The sequence below is a fragment of the Marmota marmota genome, unplaced genomic scaffold (assembly GCF_001458135.2).
Source record: "Marmota marmota marmota unplaced genomic scaffold, marMar, whole genome shotgun sequence".
NCBI lineage: Eukaryota > Metazoa > Chordata > Mammalia > Rodentia > Sciuridae > Marmota > Marmota marmota.
This window is the reverse complement of record NW_026000174.1, coordinates 45,059,300-45,082,222: the sequence shown is the minus strand read 5'-3', so window position 1 is coordinate 45,082,222 and position 22,923 is coordinate 45,059,300. Positions and strand designations below refer to the sequence as shown.

General features: G+C 47.8%; 1 protein-coding gene across 5 annotated transcripts in view; it reads left to right on the top strand.

Annotated features, from left to right (window-relative positions):
• Elf5 (E74 like ETS transcription factor 5) overlaps positions 1-18,385 on the top strand; it is a 37,304-nt gene extending 18,919 nt beyond the window's left edge. For 4 of the 5 annotated variants that reach the window (XM_048788573.1, XM_048788574.1, XM_048788575.1 and 1 more), the window contains exons 3-7: positions 6,883-7,116; positions 9,956-10,006; positions 15,008-15,076; positions 16,408-16,603; positions 17,063-18,385. In XM_048788573.1, the coding sequence (XP_048644530.1) occupies positions 6,883-7,116; positions 9,956-10,006; positions 15,008-15,076; positions 16,408-16,603; positions 17,063-17,159 (647 nt within the window). In that variant the 3' untranslated portion in view covers positions 17,160-18,385. The remainder of the gene's footprint in view (positions 1-6,882; positions 7,117-9,955; positions 10,007-15,007; positions 15,077-16,407; positions 16,604-17,062) is intronic. The other variant, XM_048788576.1, reaches the window with a different exon arrangement.
• The last annotated feature ends 4,538 nt before the right edge of the window (positions 18,386-22,923 follow it).

Genomic DNA, 22,923 nt, shown 5'->3' with positions numbered 1-22,923 from the left:
TTTATTTTTCCCCAATTTTTTTTAAAAATGAAGAATCAAAAAGGAGTAAGTCACCCATGAAATTGCCAGTGTGGCTTAAATCTGTCCAAGTCTTGGATTCTCAGACACGGCCTTCCCCATGGAGGCCTTTGCATTTTTATGAGTGTAATAGAAGGTAAGGCCAGGTCATGGCTAGGATTCCTTCCAGAAGCTTCTCTAAATCCTGCATCTAGCAACATCACATTCATAGCCTTCTCTTTCCCCCACTCTTAAGAGAATAGAAATTTCCACAAGGTGTGAGGCCAACGTCAACACAATATCCTTCAGGAGTGGCCTGGGTCCTAACATTGCCTGCCGACACACATGGCTTTTGATAAGTCACCAGGCCCTCTGTATTTCAGAAGCTGACCTCCTAAAGGTCAAAGCTGGGCATGAAAGCTCAGTCCGAGTGAACACCTCTCCAAGCTGCGCAGCGCCAGGTGAGCCTCACGGTCTCTGGCTCTCCTCGGGGTCCCCGTGGTGGGAAGAATACCTGGAGGTACATTCTTGTCCTCTTCTGACAAGGACATTGCCACCCAGAGAGGTGGTGCGCTGGTCCAAGTTTCCACAAAAGCACTTTCTACCAGGGAAGCATCAAGGACAGCACATTTGCCCCTGGGCACCTCTGCAAACTTTCAGTGCTGTGTGGCTCTGAGGCATCTCTCCGAGGTCCTCGCCCACCTCACAGGGACCTCTATCTTGAATCAGAGCTTGCGTTGGTGTGGACCTAATGGCAGCTTCCTGTGCAAGTCTGGCTTCAAGTCCTGGCACTGCTGTTCACCAGCCCCGTGTCTTGCAACAAGTTTTTTGAGATATATTTTCCTTTGCTGAAAGAATAATTGCCTCCTAGCCTTGGGAGGAGGGAATGAGATTTCTGATGTTTAGCAAGGTGACAGCACTCGGTGACGGCTTGCCGTAGGAGGAACATTTCTTAGTCCCCAGGTAGGTGCAGGGACAGCCAGCCGTCTCTCACCTCTCCTCACTCTTCACGTTGGACAAAAGCCACACCGGTCTCCATCGCAACCTTCCCAATTCAGAATTTTTGACAGAGTAGGTACATTGCAACCAAAGGGAGGGAAAGCCAGAGAGAAATGATGTTCCCCTAGATCAATGATGTCTAGGAGAGGACAGGGAGGAAAACACCCCAAATGGTTTCAGCAGATACAGCTGAAACTGTGCCCCGATGAGCTGCCCACAAAGGATTCCAACCCGCTCTTTGAAGGGGACTTTCATGCAACTGCACCACAGGCTGAAAGGGGGACAATCACAAATTGCAAAATTCCCTAGAATTGCATAACTCACCCTGACCTTGAATTTGGCTTTTTCAAAATAAAGAATTATCAATAGTGAAAATGTATTCAAGTTGAAGAGGCACGTACATTTCACATGCGTACACTATTTTTTAAATTTTTTTTTAGTTCTAGGTGGACACAATATCTTTATTTTATATATATATGTGTGTGTGTGTGTGTGTGTGTGTGTGTGTGTGTGTGGTGCTGAGGATCGAACCCAGTGCCTCACGCATGCTAGGCGAGCGCTCTGTCACTGAGCCATAATCCCAGCCCCAACATACACTATTTTTAAAAGATTTTTTTCTCCCAAGTTCCAGGAGTCAGTCCTGTGATGAGTCATTGAGTATTCTAGCCTAGTCCTGACTTCCTAGAGCTCTAACCTAGACCTCCACATCCCACATACCTGTCCCCTGACTGCCAAGGTGGCTGTGCCTACACCAGGGACCTCCTGGGCTTTGGAATCTCACTTTGTCTGTAGCAGAGGTTTCCAGGCTGGGGCATTTCTAGGGGTTCTCAGTACCTCAGGGCACACCCTAGAAGAGAGCTAGGTCCCAATGACAACTGGACTCATGCTCCACCCTCTCCACCCCCATCCTCCAGCAGTTTCCTCCACTTGACTTCTAAAGACAGTAAAGCACAGTGGGTATCGAGGTTTGGCTGCAGGAGTTAGAACACACCTATAGGACCCACTCCTAGCTCTACCCTTCACCAAAAAGTCACCTGAAGACTTCCTTTCTTCATTTGTGACATGTAACCATAGAAGACTTCATAGCATGTGGGGAGTATAACATGAGAAAACACAGGGCTTAGCATGACAGGCACAGGTGAAGCACACAATAAATATGTTAGCTATCATAATCAAATGTGAGATTTTATTTTAAGAAAGAACTTTTAAAAAGAAAAAAAAAAAGTGAAATCACTGAGCCAGAAAATCAGGGAGAGAGGCATTTGGATCCCACACAGGCTTTTCTTAACAAGATTCATGTGCTTGGGTAGAGATGTTTGAGAGCAGATAAGATACAAAGGTTAAGAGTCTCAGAACTTCTATATCAAAACCATATAATCAAACACAAAATCATCTGGAAGTCTGGGGCACCCTGTGGCAGCAGTCACATCCCAGGGGACCTTGCCTCTGCTTCCTCCTCTACACATCTGAGCCTCTGGGTAGCGTGGCCCCGACACCCCCCAGGCTTGGCCCTCTCTGCACCTCCCTAACTCACCCTGACAAGCCATGGCCCTTGGCAGATCCCAGCCGGCTCTCCTCCTCTTTCCTGCATCCCATTTCCTACACTGCTCCTGGGCTTTCTTTTTCCCATCTCATGGTCTGAGTCATTCCAGAGGTTGGGATGGGGAAGCCAAGACAGCCCACTGGATGGGCCTAGCCTGGCTCCAGGAGGAATCTGGAAGCAGTTTACCTATCAGTGCGGGTTTTCCCTCATAAAGTCCTTCTTGCAGTGACAAAGCTACAATTGATGGTGCCCCTCCTCGCTGCCCAGTTCACCCACCACCGCTCTTTAGGGCCGCCTGGGGCAAAACACTTTCCCAACTCCCTATGCTAATAAATCATGCTAATTATGGGCTGGAGTTGCCTGGCTGAGGCCTCCTCTGAGGCAGACTGTCTGCCTCCCCCTCACCAAGCCCTCTGCTGACTTTGTTCTGGTGTCCCTCAGCTAGACAGAGGAAAACCTCCCTTCCCTGAGAACAAACGTCATCCTGCAAGGGGAGTTGAATAGCAACGGTCCCCTTTCCAGTTCCCAGTGTCCCCAGGGGGGCCACTTCAGGCATGGATGTTACCTGCCAATGCTGTGAGCACTGGAGAACACCAGCTCAGCCCTGAGAGAGCTCAAGTCCTTCAGAATTTAAATACCTCCCAGGACATGTTACCACCATGAGAGTTCCCCCAGAATTGCCAAAACTCCCTCTAGCTCCCCAACGTCCCTCCCTTTGCACCTGGCCCTCAAGGTGTCCTGACCCACTTCTGACTTAAAAGGAGCTGACACAGCCTGCTACTTAATAGTGGCCTTTGGACACAGGATGCTGGCCAGCCTCAACCGGAGACACAGCAGGAGGGCCGCAGAGCTCAGTTTCCCCACCAAGTTTAGCTGATGTTTTAGGATGATAGTTTCATTAAGGAAAACTCTAGGCATTCTAAAATACATTTGCTTAAAGGTGATAGATGTGCGGATGTACGAATTCATCCTTTATCTTCCCTGAATTCTTTTCTTCCAAGTAACAGAAGGGTCTTCTTTATGTCATTCGCTGGGGTTGGAAATACTGGCATCACCATCTCTCCATCCGCTTTCTGATTTTTCAAATCTAGACTAGACAGACAGACAGACAGATCTTTCTCCTTCTTGACCCAAATCTTATTTTAGTCATTCTTTGAGGTAGGCACTGCCCTTGGTTGGCGTGGGCCCAGTGTCCCTTACTGACCACACCGTGACCTTAGGGGGATAGAGAACCTCAGTCTCCTCATCTGGAACAGGAGGTGATAATCACTGGTCACCCTGTTACACCAGCTGTGGTCTGGGTCGGGCTCCCCGTACCCCCAATTCAGGGTGGGCAGAGTCCAAGGTCTGGGGAGGGAGGTGCTGTGAGTCCTCTGAGCACTTCTGAGAAGGGCGCCTGAGGGGAGGGGAAGAGCGGGGATTATGCTAGAGATGGCAGAAGGGGACGAGAAGCACCTGTGGAAAGGCTGGGCCATGGAGCAACCTGAAGGAATGGACGGGCTGTGACAGGGAACGCAGGGTGGCAGGGGTGGATAGGGCGGGCCTTCTCACCTCCCTCAGCCTCCCCAAGGATGGGACCATGGAAACACACCACCACCAAAACCACCCCTGGGTATTGGCCCTGTGGCCCTCCTTCATGTCCCCGAGGACAACCGCCTTCCTCTCAGCTCTGGGCTGTGGGAGGCTGTGCTGACGAGGAGCCAGCCACTCTTGGCTCTGGCCCCCAGCTGCCCGCCAGGGCCCAAGCTGCACACAAAGCCTGCTCTGTGGCTGAGCCTGCCTCCCAGAGCAGCCGAGAACAGGGAGCCAGGCCAGCAACACCTGCCTAGTGTCAGCATCCACCCCCACCCGGGCACTTCTCCGAATCCTTGAGGCCCTCTTGGCTTCCAGAAACAATATGGTCCCCTTTGAGTGCCAAAGAAAATAGCAAGGTGGTAGAAGTGGAGAAGGGAAGAGAAGAGCGACTCGGTGGAACCTTCCCATGAGCAGAAAAGTAGGCTGTGGCCTCCCACGGTCACACACCGATAGCCATCTCAGCCAGCAGGGCCCAGCGGGACCAGCGTCTGAAGAATGTCAAGGCTCATAAACATCTCTCATCAGGAAACCAGGAACGTCCAAAGGCCCCTCAGATTTACTCAAGCCAGAAATCAGTAGATGAAAGCACAGAACTGACTGGGGCTTGGCCCCTGTTATCCCAGGAGCTCCTGCACGCGTGTGGTGACCGCCATGTGCCTGACAGGCCGGCCCCAGCCAGCAGCCAGGGAGCAAGAGCAGGGGAGGGGGGACTCTCAGCCCTCCTGGCCACCTCACGCTTCTCACCCACCAGGTAGAAGCAAAGACATCAGCCTTCACCAGCCTGGAGGAATATTGACTCCTTCATTGACATGCGTGTGAAATTCTGGTTAAAATTTTTAAATAAATCAAAACAAATCTACTGCCCCTCAAACTACTTCATGATGAGAAAAGAAGTTTCTGGAAGGACTTTGAATTTTAAGGAGAGCCTCAGTTTCCGCCTCTGTGAAACAGCCCCATCTCACCTACTTGGTAGGGTTATTGGGAGAATTTGAGAGACTTGAGATAGTGTCACCAAGGACATGTGGCACCTTCGTGACTTGCAGTGGGTGCTTGGTGAGCAGTAGCCCCTGGAAGGTCAGGGAGACCATTCCCTCACTGGTTCAGAAGTGCCACAGCTGTGTTGGGGCCAATGGCAGTGGATGTAGGATTGAAAGTGGAAATAGCAGTAGCACTAATTTGCTGTGGAATCTAACTCAAGGGACCCTTCCTGTCATCCACACAGCCTGAACCAGCCACCTTCGCTGTCCTCTGCTCTCTGCCTTCCCCCTTAGCCATCTCCTGCTCTCTAGCTCTGTCTGCCTCTCTTCTCATTTTCTATCTCTTCTCTGTGTTGACCCTCTGAGGACCAGTATGATTGGATGGGAAGGGCAGGGAGTGACTTCCAAGTTCAGACTGGGATTCAGATCCCAGCTTTGCCACACACTGGCCAGGGTATCTTATGACATTTCTCATTGACCCTGAAGTTCCTCATCTGTGGCCTCCTCAGAGACAGGGACTAAACCTGCCTTAGCTACCACGTATTCCTAACACAGATTTTGTTGCATCACATAAAGTAGGGGCACAATGATAAAGTTAAGAATAGTATCGAAATCATCCAGGCTCTGTCCTAAGTACTTTTAAGTATATTAACCCATCCAATCTGCAAAACAATCCTATAATATCGGTGCTATAATTATCCCATTTCACCAATGAAGAAACTGAAGCTGTCATTTATTGAATGGATGGATGGGTGGGTGGATGGATGGATGGATGGATGGATAATACCATTAGATTACAGGAATTATTTACATCAAAGTTAGACCTAATATCTGATACCTCACCTCTTACCCGTGTCTGCCACTCTCCATTTTTCCTTGGGACACTAGGACAGGGATGCTGAATTTCTAGTTTCTGCCCCTGTGCCAGGTACTGCCATTTCCCAGCCTCCCAGACAAGATGGCACCCACAATTGCCTGGGTGTATATGCAGCTTATTTGGAGGAATGAGGGGCTCTGATCTCAGAATAGAAAATTCTCAAAACACCACCAAAAAACACAAGAACACCAACAACAAATTCTCCCATGTCCTGCTTCCTCTAGAGACACTAGCTATCATGGTCCAAGCTCTGTTAGACTCTAGGCAATGTCTAAACATCCCGAGCCCTTGGCGGGAGATGGCCAGAGACTGCACCAGCAGGTAGCCGTCATGGACTGCCCATCCATGAGAACTGAAAGAATCAATCCAGCTTCAATGGATTGATGTGTTCAAATGTTTCAAATGTGTCTGGTACACAGTAGGTGTTTAACAACTGTTGAATTGCTTGGTCATGGTCTCTGCACCAGTCTACATACATTAATCTCCTGTGAGTCAATCATATTGTCCTCATTTTACAGAGAGAAGGAGACAGAAACTTAAATGGCTACAGACTTTGCCCAAGTGAAAAGCAGCCAAATCAGGATCTGAACCCAAGCCTCTTGGGCTCCTGAGCTTGCCCTCTTGATACCGTGTTGTGTGAAACCAAATAGCTGAGGAGCATTTGGGTTTTCCTCCTTCATTGGATCCCTCTTTCTAAATACCAGAATGAGGTCTGGTTATCTTCCTTCTCTGGCCCTAAAGTCCATCTGCAGGACCCAGTCCCTCTGGTTTTCTCTGCAAAGTAGGAGGTGGCCTGGGACCCTGCAGGACACCACAGAAAGGAAGACCTTTCAACCCACTGAGTGAGGGATGGGGATGTTACAACTGGGGGCCTTGGAGATCCTTGTCCCTCACTTCTCTCTCCTCTGGTGCAGCCTGTGACTCCTACTGGACTTCAGTCCCCCCTGAATACTGGACCAAGCGCCACATCTGGGAATGGCTCCAGTTCTGCTGTGACCAGTACAAGTTGGACGCCAACTGCATCTCCTTCTGCCACTTCAACATCAGTGGCCTGCAGCTGTGCAGCATGACACAGGAGGAGTTTGTGGAGGCCGCTGGCATCTGTGGGGAGTACCTGTACTTCATCCTCCAGAACATCCGCACACAAGGTCAGGTCAGGGTCAGAGTGCTTGGGGTGGGACCAGATGCCCTCTAGGGTCCTTCCCTTCCATGGGCCTTGCAATGCAAAAGTTAGCTGGAACTCTCAGACAAAACCTCTCAATAAATAGAAGCTACATTTGGGAATTTCAAGTAAAAGGGAGTAAGTTATAAGAAAGCAAGTCGAGCATATTTTTAGAAAGAAAAGCTAAAAACGCATTGCAGGATTGCCCAGGAATCAGACCAATGTTCATGAAGATGTGAAACTACTTGGGGTAGACAAAAAGATATTTCTGCTTTATCTCACATTAGTCATAAGGGGAAAATATCAAATAGACCCTTTTCTGTTTGAAGAGGAATCCAAATATTTGGCATTTCATTTTTATCACCTTTCTGATGGTCATGCACTGAATGGCCAGAAGGTGGCGCCATTAACACGATTTGACTTGAACATCCTCTGAGAGCAGGATGTTGCTGAGAACTGTTTTTTCAAACGTGAAAGGTTTTTTGAAAACATCTAATTCTGTGTAGCAATGTCGTAGATAATGGAACTGCTGTCCTGAGTAGTTAAACGACCTCCCCAAAGTCGCACAGCAAACATGGCTGATTCACTGCACAGCCTTGATCTCCAGTCTCTTTACTGGGAGGATGATACACACCTCCACGGGCTTCCTGAGAGGATTTAGTGAAATACCACCTGGCACAGCACACGAGGAAGCCAGTGCAGTAGATGGAGCTATCTTCACCATCTTTCATATCACCAAGAGGCAGAAATTTTAACAGCAAAGGAAGACCACCTCAGCTCAATTTTAACAAAGCTCCTTCTATGAGTTGGCACCTTCTCTTGGAAAGGCTACATCAGGAGGTACAGGAGGAAGGAAGGTCCCATCTCTGGAGATGATCAAACAGTCAAGCCCCTATTGAAGGAGGTGCTTTGTCAAGGATTCCTATTTCCACAGAAAGACCACACCAGACCTTCCAGCTCTGATTCTTTGGTCTTTATTTGCTCCTCTCCAACGCAAGGGCAAGAGGGCAGGAAAGCCAAGGAGGGCCAACTGGACCCTTGTGAGCCTGTGCCCTGAGCTGGGACCGTGGCCTGTATTAGAGTGTGCATTCCCTGACAGGGGACAAGCATCTCTGGGAGAAGTTGTTCAGGGCTCCACTCAGGATCTCCTGAGGGAACCGCCTTGCATGAGAATCCCAGGACCATGGAGAGGAGCATACTTCATCCTGGAAGAAACAGCAGCCTGGCACTGCCAGTTTGGCCAAATGCCAAGTGTGTCCAGGCACCAAACAGTCCCTGGGCTGGGGCCATCTATCATTAACACCTCCTATCTCTGGCAATTGTTATATCCAAAAATACCTATTTCTGGTCCCATTAGCTCAGGGATCTGGGCGAGATGGATGAACTAAAAGCTGATTGCTTTTTAATAAGTCATTGGTAGCTTATTTTTTTCTAAGGGACCCATGGTGACATGTAAGGCATTCTCCAGGCCAGGAGGGCTTCTCATGGAGCAGTAGAAGTCTATTCCACCAACCTGCTCCTTTCTAAAGTCCCTCCTCCAGTGTTTCTCCAGAAGGTCTGTGTACATATGTATTGTGACCAAAGTTTACACAGTCCCAATTTTCCCAGGACATTGTTCTCATCTATTGTCCTGAAATAATTATTATTAGTGATGCCTTTCATTCTCAAAAGCATTTCCATTTGGACAATAAATTTGAGGTCATTATTTAGTTTATGCTTTGTGTTACCACCATAAATTAGGGAATAGGACAGATGAGGGAGTTTGGGACAGGAGAGGAGCTAGAAGGGGAGGTCTAGGGCCCAGAGAACCACAGTAGGATTTAAGGACCCAGAACCATGAGGGTGTGGTCACTGGAAGGAGAGGTCAGTGGGAAAGATGGAAGGCAAGAAAGCAAGTTGAGCATATTTTTAGAAAGAAAAGAAAAGCTTAAAAACACATTGCAAGGACTGCCCAGAACCAGACCAATAACAACCAAATAACGCAGGATGTTCATGAAGACGTGTGGGAGAGGATGAGTCCTGTCCATCCCCCATTCTATTCTGGTCTGTGCTTTGGGTGGAGTCATCTGAGGGGCCATGGCTAACCAAAACAAATGAGGACACGGCACCAGGAAAGAACAACCACATACGTGCCCTGTTCCCCATCTCCTCCATGAATAGAAAACAGAGTCAGGAAGCAGTCAGTCCTCGTGTTGGGCACCAACTTGAAAATGTGATCTGAAACTCCCAACTCAAGCCCAGCCCACCCCAGGCTGCAGAGTAGGGAAGCAAGGCCCTGGTCTTCCAAATCCTGGGTGAACTTGGCACTCAGGTCGGGTTTTATGCCCCTTTTGGCCTCTTGTGCCCATGCTCCCCTTTGATCACCACTTTTAATCTCAGGGGATGATAATACCGCATCCGAGGTCATAGACACAGAACCAAAGGGGAGCTGAGTGGGTGCTTTGTTTCAGGTCACCATTGACAACAACCAGTGACCCCAGACACCACCTGACTGGCAAAGCCACATGGGGTTCAGTGGTCCCGACCCTCTCAGAGCCCAGCCCTCTGAGTCCCCAGCCCGGGCTCCCTCCCAGTGCCCACTCAGAAGGTCCACAGAGCCTGCTGGGACGCTTGGCTCTAGTTGCTCCTTCCAAGTGACCTTGAGAAGGAGATTGTTACCTCTGAGAGGTGGCTTCAGGGTGTTCTGTAAGGACCAGATGGTCCCGGAGCTTCCTTCTGAAATATATCACCGTCCGAGGGAGCTGTTTCTCCCCTCTCCGCAACACGTCCTCTCCTGCAAACCCGGACTGAATGGTATGGTTTCTGTGTTTCTTTTTCTTTCCCAGGTTACTCCTTTTTCAATGACACTGAAGAGACCAAGGCCACCATCAAAGACTGTAAGTAATCAAGCTCAAGCTGCCCAGGGCTATGCCATGGCTGGGTGGGGGCACGTGGGCTTGATGGGGCTAGAAGGTTGGTGACTGAAACAAGCCAAGACCTGGAGAAGAGAGTGGGAAGGGGCGTGGCGGGGAGAGCGAGGATGTGGCTCTTGGGGCCACGGCTCAGGTCTGCGGAGTATCCATCCTCCCTGAGACTTTGTCTCCCTGTCTAAGAATGTCAGGACCCTGTGGGGTTGTGGTGAGTTCCACAAAAGTGCCAGGTATGTGCCAGCAGTGTGGCTGCTCCAAAAACTGGTATCCATTAGCTGACATGCTAATGATCACTCAGCGTTAGAGGCCTCGTGTCAATACCATTTCAAAACAACCTGAGCTCACCAAGTAGGTTGAATTCCTAATTATGAGATAATGAAGGATCTCAGATGGTCTCACTCATCCTGAAGATCAGCTCCCCATTTCACTTTTTCAGACAGAGAAGGTTCTGGAAAGGGCACTTTTGGAGCTTCCATATTTTTAAGATGATGATGATCATTGCCATGAGTTATTAAGTCTCACCACAAAGGTTCTGGCCCAGGGACCTGGAGGAGAGGTGGTTCTGGGGAAACTCCTTCTCCCCGTGGACTCCCGCTCAGTCACCTGCAAAGAGGGCCAGAGCCTTTGTGTGACTTCCAAGGCCCCTGAGAGGTGTGAGCCAGCTGGGCAACACACAGGGACCATTTCTTATGATTTATTTCTTCTTTCTCTAAGGTCCCTATCAGTTTGTTTAACTCCTGGTTAACAAGAATTTAGGGTAATTTTGTTGTTTGGTTCTTGGAGCTCTACCACAAGAATAGCCACATCCAGGAGCCATGCTGTGGCTTCAGCAGCCCTCCCCTTCCTCACTCTGCTCCACAGAACCTGCTCCCCTCCCAGGAGAGAGGAAAGAAAAGGTTACCAGGAATAAATGGCAAGCGTAGAGGCCCCGAGGTGGGACGAATCTTGATCCCTGAGAAACGATCCAAGAAGACCAGGGGTCTCGCATTAACTTGTCTAGGCTGGTAGTCACTCACCACATGTGGCTATCTAAATTAATTAAAACTAAATAATACCAAAATCCAGCTCCTTAGTAGCACTAGCCATATTGTAAGTGCTCAGTAGCCATAGGTGGCCGCCATATTGGATTGCTCAGATTTTACCATCACCGGGTTCTCTCAGACAGCGTTGGTAAAGCATTGAGCCTCACCAGCACCAGCAGCAGGAAGGAAAAGACCTGAGGCAGAGAGTAGGGCAGGGCACATTTATGGGAAGCAGAATTTGGTTCAATCTGAGCAGGTGGGCAAGCTGCTGAAGGGTTATAAGCATGGAAATGGTAAGATCCCACCTGCATTTTAAGATCCCTCAGCTACTGTGTCTGGGGCAGAAAGGAGTGTGGCCAGGAGGCCTCAGTCCAGGACATAAGTGGTGATGGCCCAGACCAGTGATGGGGAAGAGATGGAGAGAGGTTTCTGAAGGTAGAAGTGGTAGGCCGAGGGCTGGTGGTTAGCATCTCTGGAGCATACACTCATGGAGTCAAATCATCCTCTCCTGGCGGCTGCCTTCAGCTCTGCCTAGTGTGCTCCCATCAGTAGACATGATTTCTAGACTGACTCAGGGGTAAGGCATCGGATGAGCCCACCTGAACACCAGCTTCACAGTCTCGCCATGGCCCAGACACCAAAGCCTTCCCAGGGACTTCTGAGGCCTAGGTCTGTACTTCCACAGCCCTGATGACCCACAAAACAGAAGCCCTAAGGTATAGTTTGAAGGGTGCAAGATAAGTACAAAGGCAACACTCTGGTAACTTATACAGTGAGCCCCTTCCAGAAATCCAGGACATACGGCCACAGAACCTATAGCCCAGGTGGCATTTCATGGTCTCTCACAGCCAAGAAATGAAAGGTTGCCTTTCAATGTTGATGTGCCAACCAGAGACCAACTCAGTACCCACCAAAAGTGCCAAGGCCCAGCAAGCTATGAAACCATCAGGACTGGCCAAAGCGAAGCCCCCAGCCCCTCTTGGCTTTGTCTTTTCTCTCCACCTGCCCCCACCCACCCATGCTGCCCAAACACCCCCGGGGGCTCCATGCACCCAGGAGCAAGTCCTGCAGTCCCGGGTCCCCTGCTGGTACCTCCTTGCTCTGATCCTCAGGGCGTCCCCACATCGTCCCAGCATGCAGTTCAGACCTCATGGCTGGACTGCTTGTACCATAGCCTGGGATGGGCTTGATCTGGAAACCCCACCCCACGCCTCAGGACCCCAGCCCAGCTCCTGGAGAACACTTGACTATGATTTCAGTCAACAAATGAGAGAAAACCCTTCGGCCAAATTTTAAGTTTCCAGACTCAAGGTCACCAAGCCTCTCCAACTCACAGTCAGCTGAGAACCCCGGGCCATGCCTCCACTCACCCCACACCAGGGACACAGCTGAGATTAACCAGCTGCAAGGCAGAGAGACCTGCACCCCCAAACACCACTGGCATTTGCAGAGAAATCTAGAGGGTTCGGGTGCCACTGAAAACGCACCAGCAGGGCTTGATGTGAGAACCTACCTCAATGTTGACACCACAGTAATGACGTCAGCCCCTCTGCTCCTGCCACCACCACCACAATTGACACATCAGCCAATTGAGGCCTGAATCTAGTCAACCCATGAGTAACTTCAGAGCCACCACCAAATCAGACAGAACAGGATGGCCTCTGGCCAGTCCAACCATCCCCTGACCCCCACCACTGGTACCATCCCACTTCACCAAGACCTGCATTGTCTTCATGCCATCAGGCCGAATGCCCTTCTTCCAAAACACCAGGCAAAATCATTCAAGTTAGAAGGGTGACTTTTTCCTTCTCTTTTTGCCATTCTGGATCTCAATGAAAGCTTATTTTCTATTCATAATTAGTAATGCACCTTTGCCTATCTTTACGGGTCCATTTGTTTTCTTTCTTTCTAAAAGTTGAAGTCAAAACAAAAGATAGGTCTGGGGATAGGAATAGACAGACATCGCAAGGGTCCCTGAGATGGAGTGAGAGTCAGGCAATTGCCCACGCTCAACAAATCCTAGTGGATAACTTGTCATTCAATTCTACTGAACCCCTACCATGAAAGATGTGATAAGGGAGGAGTCGTGAGCACCAGCTTTGGAATTCTCTGGGTTCACGTCTTGGCTTCACCATCTGGAGAAAATTCCTAAGACTCTGGGTTTCTAATGCCTTCTCAGTAAAATGAAAATCACAATAATATCACACAGGGTTGTTGCCGCGCCCAGTGAGATGCCATATGGGAAGCACTTAACTGGACTCAGCATTGAGTACATGATCCCTATGTATCAGCTGTTAGAGGAGACGGGAGGAGATGGGTTTTTATAGTGGCGTGGAACCATTGCAGGATGCCAGGGGACTCACAGGAGGATCTAACCCTGAGGGTAAGTTCAGGGAAGGCTTACTGAAGAGCTGGGAACTTAATCCAGCTGGGTAAAATGGCAGAGTGGGGAGCCTGTGCAAAGGCCCTGAGGTAGAAGAAAGCCACACCCCACTGGGACCATCTGTCCCAAGAGAAGGGAAAAATTGGGGGAGAAGAGATAAGGTTGAAGACCTGACTGGTATCAGCTTATGAAAGGTCTTTGGGACAGCCCTCATCCTGGGGACAACAGAGAACCCCTGCAGGACATTGCATTAGTGAGTGACATGACTCAATGTCCCTGAGACAAGTCAACCTGGGCAACAGTGTGTGCGCAGGACACCACGCTTCCCTTCTCCTCCTTCAGTGCAGCATATTACTGGCCCACACAGTAGGCGCAGTTAGGAGGGTGGAGCCTAGAGGCTGCTCAGTGACACAGAGCATGACTATATATACCCAGCAGTGTGCCAGGTGCTGATGGGGTACATCTGGAAAGACGACTCTCTGCTCCCCCATGGGCACAGACAGACAGTGACCTCCATAAATAAATGCATAAAATAATATACTCAGATGGTTAATAAAGGGAAGCAGTCATGGAACGCTGCCTGGGGTACCTGCATGTGACTGCACCATGAGGAGTCAGAGAAGGGCCCCTGGGAAGGTGATTTTGAGCCAAGATTGTGTGAACCTGCAGATATCCAAGGAAAGAGCACTCCAGGCATGGGGAAGAGCAAGTGCAAAGGCCCTGGGGAGGAATGTGTCTGCAGGTTTGAGGAGGAGTCAGAGGTGAGAGTGACTAGAGCAAAGAGAGCTGGAGAAGCAGCAGAGGATATGGGTCAGGAGAGACCAGACCTGGTGCTGCCATACACTACGGTGGGACGGCGTGTGTCCAGGTGTCTCCGACTGTCGCTCACAGCATAGCTTATACATAATGGGACCCAATGTCGACACCGCGCTTCCTCCCTTCATAAGCGCCGGTCTCTTTGCTTCAATGTGCCCCTTCCAATGTGTCCTCCACAGAGAGCCAGAGAGATCTCCTTAAAACGTGGACCTTCGCTTTCCACTTTGGTATCAAATCCCAAACCTCCCTGTGGCCTCCAAGCAAGTCCCCGCATGGCCTGCTGGCCACCCGCTACCCCCTGGCACAGGGCACCTGGCTCCCGCCACACTGGCTCTGCACCCACTGCTCCCTCCACGGGGCCTCCTCCACCTACTCATGCTGATCCTGCTCATTAGCATAAATTTAGTCTCCTTCTCATGACGTGGGTGCGCCCCCATCCTCGCCTCTCACGTCCTTCACTACATTTAAAGCATCAGGCAATCCGTCTGCTTTGCCTGGCCAAGGAGTCCTTCCGTCCACACGAGTGGGGGCCTTGCCTGCTCTGTTCACTCTTATATTCCTGCACTGAGCCCAGAACCCCCAGTGTGGCAGGTCCCCGGGATCCAGCGCAAACACTGTTCAAAGGCATCTGCTTTGCATTTGGCCTCTTTGTCCCTTACCTGGGCTGAGTGCCCTCAGGCGGTCGGTGAGCATCTGCTCCTGGGTGTGACCCAAGGGCTCAGTGCTGCCTCTGTCCTTCTCCTTCAGATGCTGATTCCAACTGCTTGAAAACAAGTGGCATCAAAAGCCAAGAGTGTCACAGTCACAGTCGAACAAGTAAGTACAAAGACCCCGGTTTTCCATTTCTAACGTCCTCACACCATCACGGGATTTGCCTGAATGAGCTCTGAAACTGAACTTCTGAGTGGGACCCGTTACTCCCCAAGGAAGGCAGAGCCACGGCTGATGGCTTTCGTTCATATCAGAATCAGGGTTGTCTCTTCTCCCTTGGAAAAGCAATTTTAAGAACTGAAGTGAGGAAGCAAGGACAGTTTCTAACCAGTTCGTATTTCTGAATGAGGATTTTGTTTTCCGGGTCCACCCTCTGGCTTCTCCTGGAAGTACTCAGGGGAAGTACTCCCAGCATTAAGAGAGCCACCCAGCAGCCCGGGAGGCTGAGGCAGAAATCGCAAGTTCACAGCCAACCTCAGCAACTCAGCAAGGAAGGCCCTCAGCAATTTAGTGACACCCTGTCTCTAAATAAAATATAAAAAGTGCTGGGGATGTGACTCAGCGGTGAAGCGCCCCTGGGTTCAATCCCTGGTACCAAAAATAAAAGGGGGGGCGGTGGCGAGAGGGAGAGAGCCACCCATGCAGAGTCAGGCAATCTTTCCGTGGGAGGTGTGGTCCCAACCACTTACCGTGAATTGAGTCATTACATAGTCTCACCTCTGGATGAGACATGGATGCTCTTATTCCACTTTACAGATAAGGTAAGTAGACAGATGGCAGTTACAGAGCTTGGAAGCGGGCAGCTTCAGGACCCAAACCCAAGTACCCAGTCTCAACTGCACTACCATGGGCAAGAGAAGTGCCGACTTTTGTGAACAACAAAATTGCAGGTTTCTGCAGGCGACAGAATCATAGCACAACCACACTGCCTGCCAGAAAGGAGACCCTGGTGGTTTCATTCCATGAGAATAGAACATCTGTGAGCCACAGCGCTGCCGGTCAATGTAAATTTGATGTCTCTCTGTGTTTTGCTTCTGCTTAATTAGAAGACAGATGTTTCACAGTTCAGGAAGGTTTCAAATACAGCATTCATTCATTCCATAAGAAATTTCCCCAGAAAGCAGCAACTCTCAGGGGTTATTGAGAAGTTGTACAATTCTTCCTTTATTTTTTTTTTAATAATCTTTAATTGGGCACAGCGGCTCACAACTGTAATCCTAGCAACTCAGGAGGCTGAGGCTAGAGGTTGGGAAGTTGGAGACCAGCCTCAGCAACTTACCAAGGCCCTAAGCAATTTATCAAGACCCTGCCTCAAAATGAAAAATAAAAAGGGCTGGGGATGCAGCTCAGTGGTAAAGCATCCCTGGGTGGTTCAAAACAACAACCAAAAAAACCCAACTTTTTTAAGTAACTAACTTTCCTCCCCTTCCCAAAAGGCCTCCAAAGTTCTCATCTCTGGGAATTTGTGCGAGACTTGCTGCTGTCTCCTGAAGAAAACTGTGGCATTCTGGAATGGGAAGACAGGGAACAAGGTATTTTTCGGGTTGTTAAATCAGAAGCCCTGGCAAAGATGTGGGGACAAAGGAAGAAAAACGACAGAATGACATACGAAAAGTTGAGCAGAGCTCTGAGGTAAGTTAATAGCATCGAATGCCACTGAGCCTTCAAAGACCAGTTATATAAAATGGCCGGCCATAGAAAATTGCCCTGTGTTTTTGCAGCTTTTATTTGATAATGGAAAGGTCATGAGACAAAACTCAGGTTCTTAGTTGCAGGTGGGATTGTGGTTTGTAAATTGACCTGCTGTCCTCCTCGTTCTTGGCAGAGTTCCCCGGGGATCACTCTGAATCCAGGCCATCTCACACACACACACACACACACACACACACGCGCACACACAATGTTTTGAACCGAGTATGGTAAAGGATGTCTGGGAAAGGTTTAAGTGTAAGCTGATAACAGGGTGTGAAAATACCAGAGTAACTGAAGACCAGCCTGTCACCGGAGAGGAATGAGGAGAGCGAGTGGATGTCCTGTTGTTTTCCTGGGGTACAAACCCTCTCTGGGTTTCTCTTGTGCTTTCTTTCACAGATACTACTATAAAACAGGGATTTTGGAGCGGGTTGACCGAAGGTTAGTGTACAAATTTGGAAAAAATGCACACGGGTGGCAAGAAGACAAACTATGATCTGCTCCGGGCATTAAGCTCATCGGATGGATTTCTCTTTTGAAACAATCAAGATTGCAATAGACATTTGAAAGTCTTTTTTTTTTTTTTTCTTTTTTAACCTGCAAATGTGCTGATGAAATTTCTCCACACCTCAGCTTACCCACTTGGGGTGTTGGCAGGAAGGGACAATGCCCTTTGGCGGTACCTTGTTCAAACACTATTTCCCTAATCAAGTGTCACAGAACCACAATAGCTAATGTCATTGGTGCTGCTCAGAGAGAAGGATCTAATTCTGCCATTTGAGACACACCCAATACTTCCATTCCAAAGCTTCCCGTGGTCTCCGGTGGTTAACTGTAGCAGCTCACAAAGGAAAAAAAAAATGAAATCATGTTTAGTTCTTTAGCTTATAGTAGGAGAGAATGAGCTGTAAGACATACGTACTTTAGATTTTAAATCATTAAAGTCAAATTCTGCAGAAAAGTATCTGAACAAAAGAGTTAACCCATTAAGCTGGAACATAATTGGATTTAGCATAGGTTAGTCATAAATTGCTTAACCAGAGATCTTCTTGACCATTCAGCAAAACTCCATGGCCCACCTTCTGAAGTGACGACACTTCAAATTAGCCACAATATTCATTGAGATCATCCCCCTTCTCATCCTGACCAGTGGCTGGCATCAGATATGCAAAAAGTTAGTCAACAGACACTTGCATCAATTTCTAAATCATTGCTGTTTCTTGATTCAAGTGGTCAACTCAGTAAAATCATAGCTCATTGATTCTGTCTGTGGTCAAGACATTATTCAACCTTTATAGAGCTGGATATGTCCCAAAACGTGTAATGGCCAATTAAGTGGTCTCTTTTGTTTCATCTTCTTGCCTGGTATGTACTCAAGTACTAAAATATATTTCCTTGAAAAAAAATAGCAACAGTGAATTGACACCAATAAATGTTCACGGGTTAAAATCTGCACTGACATTTTCTCATCATTCACTGGTATGTCAGTCGTGACCTACAACTAAGTGGACTGCACCTAGGACTTCCACTTCACCACAACTGGAATCATCAAGCTATGAGGCACTGATCCATGACACAGGCTGCAGACCTCCATGTTCAGTTTAACTTCAAAAGTAACTTGTTCTAAAAAATGTGAATTACTGTAAGATAATCTATTTTTGGATTCATGTGTTTTCCAGGTGGATATAGTTTGTAAACAATGTGAATAAAATATTTAACATATGTGACTGTCTGCATTGTTCAGTTCAGCAGAGGAGGTACATACAGCGAAGTATTGTCAACACCTCCGGACACAGTGCCCTCACCTGTCATTCCAGCTGCTCAGGAGACGGAGGCAAGAGGATCACACGTTCAAGGCCAGTCTAGGCAACTTAGCATGACCTTGTCTCAAAGTAAAAGATAAGAAGGTCTGGGGACAAAGTTCAGTGGTAGAGTGTCCCTGGGTTCAATCCCAAGCATCACCAAAAAAAAAAAAAAAAAAAAAAAAAGGCATCGAATTGACAACCTGTTAAAAACCCTGGTGATTTTTAAAGAGCCCCAAAAGATTCAAGAAATATATGGAATGATTCTACCCATCACCTTTAATATTATAAAAGAGAGGTCCACACACAAACGAGCTCATGAGCTAGCAGAGCAAACAGATGCATTTTTGTGATACACAGTGTGTGTTAAGTTGTTGATGATCTGAGGTTGTGTTTGATTTCTTATTGGTAATTGTCTTCTTTAGAAATCAGGAGATTTACATAAAAATCCAGATTTCTAGATTCTTTTCAGATATCAGATCTGGCAATACTAGTTTCTTAGTCATTTTTGGCCTGAATTTTCTGGAGCTAAGCTGAAGCTGCACCTACGGGCACAGAATCTGGTCACTTCCTACTGCCCTCTGTTTATAATGTCAGCTACCTTCCAGCTCTGCTCTGCCCTGTTGATTTTGGGCTCGGTTTAATTTTGCGTACATTCAGAACGCCTTTACATTTTGAGTTCAGGACCCCCGCCCCAGTCACCTGTCAAGGTAAGTGCTCTGTTAAATGACTGGAGCAAAGCCCAGGGTGAGGTTGAGAGAAGAGATGGTCCAGGAATTTGGAAGTTAGCTTGGAGCTTGCAAGCAAAGAGCTGGGCCAAGAGGCTCCAGGAAGGGCGGGCCCTGAGGTGGGCACAACAGGCAGAAGTGGGCAGGACCCTGGAGTAAGTGGTGGCTCCTTTCCCTCCTGCCCCAGCACATCAAGGGATCCAGAGAAAGCTTGACCTTTCTGCATCTCAAGCATGTATTTCACAAAACTGTTAAATCAGCATCCTCTGGATGAGCTTCATAAGGCTGCCCGAGACAAATGACCAAAGTTGGTGGCGTAAAACTAAAGCGGTGCATCCTTCACAGCTCTGAAAACGGCAAGTCTGGGATTGAGGCATTGCCAGAGCTGGGCTCCCTCCATATGCTCTTGCGGGGGGGGGGGGGGTGGGGCTCCTTCCTCACCTCTTCCAGCTTCTGGGGGCGCCTGGTATTACTGGCCTTGTGGCTACCAAATTCCAAGGCACCACCATCTTCACATGGTCTGCTCCTCCTTCACCCCCTTGGTCTCTCAGAAGGACACCTATCCCTGGATTTAAGGCCCACCTGGATAATCCGGATCCCCTCATCTTGAGGTCTTTCATGACATCAAAGGTTCTTTTCCCAATATGGTCACATTCACGGGTTCTGGGAGCTAGGACATGGGTACATCATTGGGAGAAACATCATTCAACCTGCTACTTAAGCATGTAGCTTAATTCATTGCAGAATGGAAATATAAGGGATTGTGGAAAGTGCTACACTTTAACTTTAAACATTACTCTAAGTAAAAGAAGCCAGTCACACAAGACCACATGTAAACAGAATGTGGACCCCGTTTAAAAAGAAAGTGCAGAGTAGGCAAATCTGTAGAGAAGAGCTTAGATTTAGATGGCCCAGTGCTAGGGCCAAAGGGCAAATAAGGAATGACTGCTAACTGGTAAAGGGTTTCTTCAGAGTGTCATGGAAATGTTTAACATTGATTGTGGTGATGATTACAGGATTCTGTGACTACATTAAGAACCTTGATTTATACACTTGAAATGGGTAAATTTTATGGCATGTGAATTGTACCAGCCCACTGGTACTTGGCACTTGGTTGCTTCCACAGTTCAGCTACTGTGCATAATGCTGCTATGAACTTAAGTTTGAGTCCCTGCTTTCAGTTCTTTTGGGTATACATCTAGAAGTGGAATCATTGGATCACTGGAATTTAGCAGCAAGGGAATCATCAGTGGCCTGAATGAATGGAGTAGGTTCAAGAGAGGGCTGAAGATAGCGGGATGGCAAATACAGGTAACTCTTTCAAGATATTTCTCAGTAGAGGGGAGAAAAATAATAATAACAACAGAAGGCTCTGAGGTCAAGAGAGGGTTTGATGAGAATCTTAACAGCAGGTTTGTATGCTAGGAAGAATGATGAAGAGAGGGCAGAGGGGTGGGATCGGTGCACACATGGGGGCCCATCTGCGGTATGAGCAGAGCTCATCTGTCAAGGTGAAGGAAAAAGAGCACGGAGACATCAATGCCAGCAAGTCAGAGGCTTTGGCTGGAGGAAATGATAATGCAGTTATCTCACATTCTGATGAAGAACTGAGGGATGGGGTGGCTGGGGAGGCGAGAGAGACAGATTTCCAGGCAGTGCTGAGGGCCCCTTGAAGCCTGTGGTCAGATTCAAGAGCACCCAGCCAGCAGGGCTGTTTTGTTCTAGCCACAATCATCTTCTCCAGTGCAAGAGCTGAACAGGTGAGAGGTGGGTTTTACCAAGGTAGGGTTTTAAAGCAGTATCATTATCAACTATATAAAATCTAAACAGACAGTAAAAAGGGACAACGAGCAAAAGGAGGGTGACAAACAGTGAAAAGGTGGCTTGGTCGGTGGACTGAAGGCTCCAGGAGTGCCCCAGAAGGATGGGAGGGGAAGCCCATTGCTCAGATATCCACCCACATATCGCCTCCATGGTAGGAGACACTTATTTCCTCACCCTCTGCCTTGGGGCTCAGCCATGCGACTCGCCTTGACCAATGAGATGTGAGTACACATGATAAGAACAGAGGTTTGGAAAGCACTTGTGCAGTTGGTACTGCATTCCTGCACTTCTGCCACCATGGTGAATCCCAGGAGGATGATACATGTGACACAGGGTGACAGAGGCATACCTGCCAAACCACCCGAGCTGAGCCCAGCCTACATACACCAATCCCTAGCCAACTGGGAACAGAGGTGATGTGTGATTGCTATTCTGAACCACTGAGTTATAAAGTGGTTTGTTACAAAGCAAAAGCTAACCAAGACAGTGTGCTCAGAAGGCCGGTTAGACAGATGTGGAGGTTAAAGTCAAATACAATGAGTGATCATCACAACCCTTGGGAAATAACAATTTTGGGCCCCATGGAGAGATGAGGGAATGAATACTCAGAAGAGAGAAGCCATTTGCCCCAGTCCCCACAGGTAGAAAATGGCAGAGCTGGAATTTGAACCTAGGTCTACCTGGTCCTTGGTCACAGTAAGTACTGCTTCTCACCCATTTCATCCTTCTTATAAACTCAGCCCAGAAGCTCTTAGGAGATTTCTCAACATCACTTAAGAGGAACATAATCAGAGAGTTAACCTTATCAGTATTTAACTTTGAAAATCACAATAAGAGGCTTCCAGAGCAAAATCGGGGACACTTTCAAGTGTCCCGTATTTACACACAGGAAACATGTTAGATACGTGTGGTTTTAATTACTTATTTTTAGATTACGAAAAAAATCTAAAACTAAGAACTCTATGTCTTGATGTATATAATCAATTTTCAAATAACCTCCCTCCTATTATTGAATGATATTTATTTGTATGGGCTTAACTTAAAGATCTAACACTAGACAGAGATGACAGTAGTGAAGCTGTGCTAACAATATCCACCATTTGGTGCAAATGGATGGATTTACTTTCTACATCTAGAAATAGAACAGTATCAAAGCATACTTAAATGCAGGAGGAGTTTAGACAGGAGAGTTTGACAGTAGAGAAAGAAGTTTGTGCTAAAACCTGAGTTTGTATCTATCTACTAGTGGTATAATGCTTTTCTGAAGTCCAAATCTCAAGAAGCTCCTAAGTACAAACTGGTTTTGAAGATGAAAGGAATAGGGATTTTCAAGAAAAATGGGTTTCATTTAGTATTTAGAATTTACCTTTAAAATCTTCCATGTGATTTAGAAGCATAAGGCAAATGTGAGTTTAAAGAAAAGGATAACTAAGAGTTCTGTGCCCCTATTTTTTAAACCTATAAAAAGTAAGTGAGCTAACAAAAGCAAGAGATCTAAGTATGATTTCAAAAGTCAGAATATTTGCTATTTTCTCACTGTTCCCGAAGGTTGCTTTAAGACTATGAATTTTTAAAAATAACGCAGTGTCCTCAAGATATTGGTACTTTCATTTTTAAGGGTAAGCATCTGAAGACAGATGATGTCTGGTGTCATTTTTCAAGTTATATATATAGTCAAAAGAAATCAAGGCGGGCATGGTGCTGCATGCCTGTAACCCCAGCAACTCAGGAGGCTGAGGCAGGAGGATAGAAAATTCAAAGCTAGCCTCAGTAACAGTGAGGTACTTAGCAACTCAGTGAGACCCTGCTCTAAATAAAATACAAAATAGGGCTGGGGATGCGGCTTAATGCGAGTTCAATCTCCAGTATCTCCCCCAAAAAAGAAAAAGAAATCAAATACTACTTC